We start from the raw sequence: 10,700 nt of genomic DNA on the forward strand, positions 1-10,700 counted from the left end.
GCCCCCTAGAGACCAGTTAAGGGTGTAGTTACTTCTCCCAGCTCATGGTTCTAAACTTAACTTTTAATTTGTGTGAGATATTATGTTGTTTTATTGGCAAAAAGAAAACTTTAAACATTCATATCATACTTATATTTTTCTTTCAGAAAGGTATTATTTTGCTGAAGTTCTGGTAAAAAATGAAACCACTCTCAGTTTTTCACATGGGAATTTAATACAAGAACTTAGGTATTTATACAACCTGCAGAACAGAGGGATAACAGAATGCCATCGCCAGCTTTCAAACTAATAAGCATCATGTTAGAATGCCATTTACTGGATATTTTCCTTTTCCCATGACTTGTGATCTGTCCTTCATTGATAGCTTTAGACTCCCTTTAAGTCTAGATATTTTGTGGCCCTATAGAAAACTATATTTGAACAACAAGAACTAGTCTGGTGTGGTGGCATAGCCTTTGATCTCAGACTTGAGAGGCAGAGGTTTGCAATCTCTATGAATTTGAATCCAGACAGGTATACACAGCTAGTTCTAGGCCAGACAGTTCTTCTTAAACTAACAAATGAAACAGTCTATTTACCCTTTGGAATTATAGTGCTTTTTAAACTAATACTGTATGTGTGCATGTGCCTTTGAGTGTGTGTGTGTGTGTGTGTGTGTGTGTGTGCATGCTGGGATGGAATCCAAGACCTTACAGCTAGGCAAGTGATCTAGCAAGTTTGTTTTATTTTTTTTCTTCTATTCCTTCTTTATGATTTTTATAGCTTTTTCATCCTTTCTGATAAAATAAAATAATTTGGGAGTGGTTATTCCATCATCAACAAACTTCCTGTTTTTCACTTTTATTGAAGTTTCATGGTTCAGAAATGTATTCATGAATTGTGGAGGTTTTACCATTATAGTTTACATACAAAAACCCAATCTTGGGTTATTGATTCTGTTCTGTCTTCTATATTTCAAAAAAGTTTTATTATTTTATTTATAGAAGTTGTAGATAGTTTATACAGCCAAGTTTGTTCCCTGAGTGTTATGGCTTATTTCTTTAGAAGATGTGATCTCTTCTGGCAAATTTTTCAACTTATTATTCATGTATATTGAAAGCATAGGTATATTGTATTGAAATCATGTAACAACCCTATTGAAATGCAGTTTGCATAGCATAAAATGTACCCATTGAAAGTGCACAAGTTGAGGTTGCTGTGAAGCCAGCACAATTTACTTTAGAACATTTCCCTACATCTTTAACCTATTAGCTCTACTTCTAGGTGTTTCCTTGTCTTGTCAAGGGGAAGGGAGTTCCTCCATTTCCCAAGGAGGCTCAGTGGGGCTGAGCTCCCTGCTTTCTGATAGATTTGCTTTGTGTTTCTTTTGCCTTCTTATTCTATAGGGTCACTAATCCCTTCTTATTCTATAGGGTCACTAATGCAGTGTTTCATACATGTAGGACTGTCTGAGCCCCGGGCATGAGATAGAAGGCCACTACCCCTCCCTGCTTCTGTCATTCCAAAACTTCATTCTTTTTGGGTTTTTTGTTTTTGTGGTTTTTTGGGTTTTTTTTTTTTTTTTTTTTGAACAGGGTTTCTCTGTGTATTCTTGGCTGTCCTGGAACTCACTTTGTAGACCAGGCTGGCCTCGAACTCAGAAATCTGCCTGTCTCTGCCTCCCAAGTGCTGGGATTAAAGGCGTGCACCACCACGCCTGACCAAAACTTCATTCTTTAACACTATCAAGCGGTTTGCCATCATCTGCACACTTCAGGTTATTCGTCACCTCCTTGGGAACCTCCCACATGGAGCCTCTTCTCTATTTCTGACGCATTCGGGTCTATAGTTTTCTTACTGAACTTGTATGTTTCTCCTGTTATTGAAAGTGGAACATTTGGCCGAGGGTGTGGTTCAGGAGTGGATGCTTGCCTAGGATGTGTGAAGTCCTAAGTTCAATGCCAAGGACTGACAAAAAAAATTAATGGGCTACCAAAGCCCCACACACTTTTCTTATTGCTATTTCTGTCTTAAATTGGTAATATCTATTTTATATTTTTCAGCGCTGAGTGTTTATAAGTTTACAACTGTTACATTCTTTATATAAATTGATTCTTTTATTATTATGTAGTGACCTCTCTCTCTCTCGTGAGAACAACTGAATCCAAGTTTGTTTTATCTGAAATTAGTGTATTTGTCCTCATTCTCTTTGGTCTACAAATTGCAGGGAAAATCTTGTGTTACCTTTAAACCTTCGACTCCTGAGTATCCTTAAAACAAGCTTGGATCTTGTTTCTCTGTGATTCGGTTACTGACTTACCTTTGGTGAAATACTTTAATTCATTTACACCTTAAAGTAATTGCTGGAGGGCAAGAGCTTACTATTGCCATTTTATTGATTATTCTGGTTTGTATTCCTTTTATTCCCTTCTTGCTTTCTTGTTGTCTTATCACATTTTTTTTTCAGATCCTTTGTAATAGCATGCTTTGTTTTGTTTCTCTTTATCATAGTGTACTGTAGTGGTCTAAATAGACCACCTTGTGGTGCCTAACCTTACTGCAATTTGACATGCCAAGTTTGATTGATATCCATGGGAGGGATGCTTTTTTCTGAAGAGAAATGGAGGAAGAGTGGGTGGGGTTTGAAGAGAGATAGAGTGGGAGGGGAAGGAGGGAGGGTGGAGGGAGGGAGGGAGGGAGGGAGGGAGAGAGAGGAAACTGCATTCAGGATGTAATATATGAGAGAAGAATAAATTAAAAAAATATACTTAAGATTGCTTTTAACCATGAAAACTGAAATAGAAGGGGAGAAATCATTTAAACATGAAATTGATGTATAAAAGGAAGGCAAAATTGAGAAATGCCGAGCCTAGCTATATAAAAATGAAAACTCCATTTGTGGCAAACCATGGTGACACATGCCTGTAATCCCAGCATTTGGGATTCTGCAACAGGAGAATTGTTATGACTTTGTGGTCAGTCCTTGTGAGCTCCATTCAGCCCAGGCTATAGTTTAAAAGCCTGTCGCAACAACAACATCATCAACAACAACAGCAACATCAACAACAACACATACACACACAAGAAAAGAAAGAAAAAAGCAGAAGCTAGGAGAAGGAGGAAGAAATGGAAGGAAGGAGGAAGGGAGAGAAGGATATAACCTAATTTAAATGCCATACAACTCTGCACACATTGATATTTTCCTGTTTAATATTTTATACTATCATTGATCCATTGACTACTTATTATAGCTATAGTTACTTTTAGTATTTTTGATTGAATACTACAGGCAAGTCTGTGTCCTTCTAGACTCCTGAGGATTCAGAGCTGCCCTGGATCCTGTCTTTTGTGGGGCTGAAGCTGGGTTTCAGGGCTTCCCTGAAGTAGGAAATTGAACAAGCCTGTTTAGGAGGCCTGTGTGAGTGTCTCCTAATGGGTGTCTGGATGTACATGGCTACTGTTACACTGGGGCTGGGGTAAGAAGGCAGTGCTACACACCATCTACAATGAGACATGAATCAGTAAACCCTCCCCTGAAGGCATGGAGACACAAACATTCCTGCAGGTCCCTTGGGGGATTGTCACTGCTGGAGGACAGCCAGGGTTGTTCCAGGGAATCTCGGAGCTTTCTACATGACTGAGAACAATGGCTTGACTGAAGGGAATCGACTAGTGCGATTCCTGCTAAATTCCTGGGAAGGTGAGACTGCTCTGAAGTCATAGCTGAGATCTACATTAGATGAGTTTCAAGGCCACTTCAGAGTCTGCTACCATAGTAGGCCTGTGGACCTGACTACACCAGAGACTACAGGCGGGCATGTCTCCTCTTGAATTCATTAGCAGCTGGTATCTGTGGTGGGACCAAGACCAGATGTTTATTGATAAGTCCACAGTGTAGAGAGTCCATTTATGACTGTCATCATAACTGTTATGGTAGAGCCTAGCACTGGGTACAGACTTATCCTCCCAAAACCATCATTTCTGAGGTCAACAAGAGTTATGTACCTTCTAGCTGGGTAGGCCCTTTTGTTGGTAAATGGCTACCAAATTCTTGTGGCTGTGGGAGGAATGCCTGGAGGAATCCTGTATTCGGTGGGAAACCTCCTATTTAGTCATCTTCCTCTTCTTCACCATTAGTTGTATGGCAGATAAAATTTGAACAGCATGCCACTCTTTGCATTTTACCAGATAACATGGTACTATATTGCTTTATTGTGTATTTTAATTTAGAATGATTTGCCAAGAAATTTGGGCAAATTACAAAAAAAAAAAAACAAAATAGTTTTACAAGGAAAAGAATAAAATTGAACATATTCCCAGGGGGTCCTTGAAAGTGTCATTTGGAGAAGTGAAGAGGTAAGAATGAAAACCCAGTGCACATTGACTTTCTCGACCTGAATCAGACTTCAGGGAGTCCAACAACAGGACGTTTATTTCCAGTGTATTTAAGCCCAGTACAATTTGGGGGAAAAAAGAGTTTTCTGGTGTAATACAATCCCCGGTGCACAAGGAAGCATATTTACATTGAAACTCAACTCAGGGTGCATGTTCTTTCTTCTAAGACAATGAGTTCTAGAGCTACGCTACCTGTATTAGCTTAAGGGCCTAAGAGTCTGGCCTGGTTTCAGTTTTACAGATGCCATAGAGGTCATGTGGGTTATTAGCCACCTCTGGTTCTGGTTATAGGAGCTTGATATGGCCTGGCCCAACAGATATCACAGATCACCAGACAGTTAATCATTACCAATTCTTAACTTTCTAGATGGAAAGACAATCGTGTGTGCTTAGCATTCCTGGTTTCTCTGGAAATCATGGGTTCAAGGCCCTTCATGGTCTGCTCTCAACAAGTTTCTTGTCAGATTTGTGATGTTTCTCTCTTCTCTCCAGAAATACTTCGAAATAGAAGATGAGAAAGCTGCCCTGCAAGATGCAGACGATGTCAAATTGAATGTTTTGAGGAGAAAACTGAAAGAGAAAGAAGAAGTTATTAAGAATTTAAAGAATGAATTAGAACTATACGAAGATTTTGGATTTAAAAAAGTTGTAAGTTTCATTCATTTCATAAAAAAATTAATTACAACTGATGTTAATCCATCTCAGTAGGATCACGGAGAGCAATAACCCTGGTTAAAAACTAGTAAGAACTGAGCTGAGGAGAAGATGTAAAATGTAGCAACGAGGACCTGCATTCAGTCCCAGCACTCATATGAAAGCTAGGCATGGTGGTGTGTCCCTGTGGTCACAGCGTGTCGGGAGGGGCTGAGATGAGAGAATCCCCCGGGCTCACTGGCCATCACTGGACAAATCTGTGACTTTCAGGTTCAGGGAAAGATTCTATCTCAAAAAAAAAAAAAAAATCACCTTCTGGCTTTGGCTTCCACAGCCCCTGTGCACAGGTACAGGAACCCACACATACCGGTTAACATGTAAACATATGCACACATGTAAACACACCGACTCGGAAGGAAAGAAAGGAACAAAGGTGATTCAGGGTCTCTTGGCAATCTCTCCACAGGGTAAGCCAGCCCAGGATGTTATCACTCCATGGCACATTCCAGAAAGTCCCTAGTAATTATAAAGAGGAGCACTATAATTGTCTTCAAATTTTATCTTATAATAGAAATGAAATAACCCTCCAGCCAGTACAAAAAAAAAAAAAAACCCTTTCCATTCTAGAGAATAACAATATGCGTTTTATTGTAATTTCTAAGACTTCCATCCCCTTCGCAGTCAGGATAGCTGAAGGGGAAGAAAGCAAATCTCCACAGGTCAGAGGCTTCCAAAAAGCCAACTGGGGTGGAACAGAACTGAGGTGGTACAGAAAAGATGGGAAGTTATGGGGAAGTGAAAAGACCTGGGAGTCTGGAATCAGGCAGAAGCCAGCTGAGAACCCAGAATTCTTATGCAATTTAGTAATACTTCTTATAAAGACAGTGGATAAGATTTTTGTCTTAAAGAGACTCTCTCAGGGGCTGAAGGGATAGCTCAAGGTTTAAGAGCGATGGCTGTTCTTCCGGGGAGCCTGCATTCTGTGCCTATCACCATGTTGGGTTACTCGCAAACCAGATGTAACTCCAGCAGCAGGAGATTCAATGCCTTCTGGTCTCCAAAAACACCAATGTACACACACATGCATGTGCGCATGAGCACAGGAAGACACAGACACACACAGACACATACATACAAACACACACGTACAGACACACAGACACACACACACACAGAGACATACACACAGACATACACACAGACACACAGACACACAGGCCTGGGAGTATATGCACTCTCAGGTGCACTCTTCTCTAAGAGTCTAACAAACAAAACTGGTTTACACTGAAGAAATTCTCACTTCTTATCAATTGTAATCCTGTTCAATATGTTTCAAGAACTACCTTGTGGTCTTATGCCCTTTCCTTAGCAACCATTTGAAGAGAAAGAACCCACAAAATCAAATGTGCCACAATCACATATGACAATTACACATATGACAATGTCACAGCAGCTCATAGCCACACCAATGTCTCTTACTCTTTCCTTAAGTTGTTCTTTCTGTTAGATCTCCCGTGCTTAAATGCATGGTAAACTTTTTCTCTGAATGAGCTCCAAGACTGCTGCAAATGAGTTCATTTTGAAAATCTCTTCGGTGGCGTAAGTCAAGGTCTGCCTTTACATAGGGGATGTCCCTAAAAGGCAAGGAAAGTCATCAGGACATTGCCCTTGATGGTGTGGAACTGTCCTTACACCCATTGCAGCTGACAGAATGACTTTTTTAATATATTTTTTTATTACATCTTTTCCTCAATTACATTTCCAATGCTATCCCAAAAGTCCCCCATACCCTCCCCCCTACTTCCCTACCCACCCATTCCCATTTTTTTGGCCCTGGCGTTCCCCTGTACTGGGGCATATAAAGTTTGCATGTCCAATGGGCCTCTCTTTCCAGTGATGGCCTACTAGGCCATCTTTTGATACATATGCAGCTAGAGTCAAGAGCTCCGGGGTACTGGTTAGTTCACAATGTTGTTCCACCCATAGGGTTGCGGATCCCTTCGGCTCCTTGGGTACTTTCTCCAGCTCCTCCATTGGGGGCCCTGTGATCCATTCATTAGCTGACTGTGAGCATCTACTTCTGTGTTTGCCAGGCCCTGGCATAGTCTCACAAAAGACAGCTATATCTGGGTCCTTTCAGCAAAATCTTGCTAGTGAATGTAATGGTGTCAGCATTTGGATGCTGATCATGGGATGGATCTCTGGATATGGCAGTCTATAGATGGTCCATCCTTTCGTCACAGCTCCAAATTTTGTCTCTGTAACTCCTTCCATGGGTGTTCTGTTCCCAATTCTAAGGAGGGGCAAAGTGTCCACACTTCAGTCTTCATTCTTCTTGAGTTTCATGTGTTTAGCAAACTGTATCTTATATCTTGGGTATCCTAAGTTTTGGGCTAATATCCACTTATCAGTGAGTAGATATTGTGTGAGTTTCTTTGTGATTGTGTTACCTCACTCAGGATGATGCCCTCCAGGACCATCCATTTGGCTATGAATTTCATAAATTCATTCTTTTTAATAGCTGAGTAGTACTCCATTGTGTAAATGTACCACATTTTCTGTATCCATTCCTCTGTTGAGGGGCATCTGGGTTCTTTCCAGCTTCTCAAAATGACTTTTAAATCAATGAGGAGAAGGGAAAAATATGTCAGATTCCCTACTGATGGGTCTCCCTAGCCAGGCACTACCTTCTGCTGAGACCCAGAGCCAGCGGGGACAACTGGGAAGTGCAAGACCACAGAAAGGAGAGGTTGAAGTTCTTTCTGCAAGAACTCACCAGAAACACTTTTCTTTCTCGTCTCTCAGTGGCTCAGCATCGTTCCCTATCAACCAATCTGTGGAAAACAGTTTACTAAATTCTCTAGGAACAAACTAACTTACCTGCTGTAGCTTTCCATCTGAAGTTTCAGTGTAGAGAGCTGCCCCCTCTAGTGGCTAAAAATTCCCCTGAGACATCACACAATGCTAACCTGCAAATGGATTCAAATGCCAGAACCATAGAGAGGTAGTTAAGGTGTCGAGGGGAGGACCAGAAACGGCTCAGCAGATAAAAGTGCTTGTAACACAAGCACTGTGAGTTCCATCCCTAAAAAAAAAACCTTAGAGGTGAGAGAACAGATGCCACAAAGTTGTTTGTCCTGCACACACATGCCATTTCACTCATGCCCCACCCTCAACACACACACACACACACACACACACACACACACACACACACGTTACTAGTGATATCAAGAGGAACACTTTGAAAACATTCGAAAATAAGCTGGCTTTGCTTAGTCAACATAAAACTGAATAATTCTTCTGATAAACAAATCTCATTAGTACCTTATTTATGTCAATAAATGGTCAAACTATCCCTCCTGGCTTGGTTCTGAGGGATACCTGATGAGATTGGCTAGAAAAAGAAAAGTTCACTCAAAAAGTAGTCCAAGTCACTTGTGTGGCCAGTGGCAGGCAAAGAGTGAGTCTCTCCAAATGACAGAAGCTTGTGCTCCAGATGATATTCTTAATGCCAGTTTACCTGGCAGCAACTTCATTCCAGTTTTTATTCTGTGAGAAATCAATGTGACTTAGCTGCAGACTTTTGTGGGTTCTGGTTTGCCATGCTGTCTGTTGAATACTCTCTGTGAGAATTGTAAAAAAAAAAAAAAAAAAGCTACCCCATTAGAATATGTGTGTGTCTGTATATACAATGCATGTGTGTATATATGTGTGCTTGTGTGCACACACACACTTACCTGCCTGTGCATACCACATATTGACTTTAATTTCATCTGGGTTTCTTTATTGGATTGGTTTTTCATTTTTCCTTCTAACCCCAATTATGGCCAGGCTGTGCAACCACCATCTACCCACCCTCCAGTGATGAACAGATCTGCTTGCTGCTAACAACACTAAGACAGAGCTATCATTCAAGAAGGGCTACTCTGCAGGACTGCGCTGTCCTAGGGTGCCACTTTCCTGGTTGTCACTCAATGGGGAAGCACCTGCTCTTCTATGTGGCTGTCAAGGGCACGCATCAGAATCCTGCCTCCTCACCCCCTTCATCCCCCACCATCTACAAATTGAGATGTCCAAGTGCCATCCATGTAGTCTGCAGAATTGAGATGCTAACATCACAAAAGAGAACTGCCAAGAAGGCACATGGAGAGATCTGGGCAAGGAACTTCTCAGACCCTGGTTCATATGCATCACCTGCAAAGATTGTTCATATACAGACTCACATAGGAGGTCTGGGCTGGAACCTGAGGTGACATGTCTCCAGCAAGTTGTTCAGTGATGCCTAGGCACTTGGTCAAGAGCACACGGAGAGCTCTGCCTTGTCCTGCTTTGGGAGGCACTTCTTTCCAGATTCAGAGTTCTGAGAGCTGGAATCAGACATATCGTAACCCTTATTCCCAAGAGAATTTGCGTATCCCACCTATTAAAAGGCTCATTTTCATAAAATTATGGAGAACTGAAAGTAGGAAGTTAACTTTTGGGATTTAAAATTCCAGAATGATTTGTAAATCACACTGTCCTGACTTGTACTATTTTTAGTACCCAGCTAACTTTCTTTTAGTGGTCTCTACATTCTAAACCTCATTTTATGAACACAGTTTATTGTTAAGGAGATTCATGGTGTAAGCAAGACAGAGCTAGCAATGTAGGGCAGATGGCAGAAGGAACATCGCCACAAAACTTGCCACTTGAGTGTGAGGGAGGAAAGCCGCAGCCAGGAGGAAGGCTTTGTCCCCTTTGCTAATAAGTGTCCTCATTGCCCTGGGAGTCTGAATAGTTAATTATTTGCAGTTCCTGCAGTTGCCAGATGGTGGGGACAGAGTTGAAGGCTAAGGTCTGGAGAACTGAGGCTGTAGATGAATGTTTGGAGGCAAAGCGCCTCATTTTAATGTGTTTTCCCACCCAGAGGCTTAGAAAACATGTCTGCTGGAAGCTGCTACCACTTTGTCATCTGATTTTTCTTCCCGCAGTTCTTAGGTTATGAATGATAACAGGCACACATGTAATCCTCTGTGGATGGCCATGATCCGCCAGGTGGAAAACAGAGGCTCAAGCAGATTCGAATCAGCCTGTTTTGTTTATATTTTAAGAAATCCTGTTGGACCATAAACACACTCTGAAAAAGTTTCAATTTTAATTAAGTGAGACACATCAATATTAAGGGTCTCCCTTTATTTTAGAGAAACCCATGCTGTTTCTTAACTGCTTGTTAGAACGCTTAGTGTTCCTTTAATTATGCATATTAGAGTCCAAGTTTTATAGTTGCCTAGTTAGGGGGATAAAGAGTTTAATACCATGGGCCTGAGGGATGCCTCAATGGTTATGAGTGCTGGATGCTCTTACAGAGGACCTGGGTTCAATTCCCAGCAACCACATGGCAGCTTACAACTGTCTGCAATTTCAGTTCTGGGGGAGCCTACGTCTTCTGACTTCCAAGATCACCAGACATACATGTGGTACACAAACCTGCATGCACACAAAACACCATACACACAAATAAGTACATAAACAAGATAGCCAGCCTGGGATATATAGTGATAATCTGTCTCAATAACAGTAAGTAAATAAAATTAGAAATTAATTATGCTGGAATAATTTAAATAGAATAAAGTTTTAAAAGCTCAAAGATTTGTACCCAAACTTAGTTCAAAACCCAACAGCATATGTCA

The 10,700-nt window shown here is 41.1% G+C and overlaps 1 protein-coding gene across 1 annotated transcript in view; it reads left to right on the top strand.

Annotated features, from left to right (window-relative positions):
* Positions 1-10,700, top strand: part of CUNH10orf67 (chromosome unknown C10orf67 homolog) — a 99,498-nt gene that overhangs the window by 24,459 nt on the left and 64,339 nt on the right. Inside the window, exon 5 of the mRNA XM_021155844.2 lies at positions 4,867-5,022. Coding sequence (XP_021011503.1) covers positions 4,867-5,022 — 156 coding nt within the window. The remainder of the gene's footprint in view (positions 1-4,866; positions 5,023-10,700) is intronic.

The sequence above is a fragment of the Mus caroli genome, unplaced genomic scaffold, assembly GCF_978045245.1.
Source record: "Mus caroli unplaced genomic scaffold, Mus_caroli_1 scaffold_2, whole genome shotgun sequence".
NCBI lineage: Eukaryota > Metazoa > Chordata > Mammalia > Rodentia > Muridae > Mus > Mus caroli.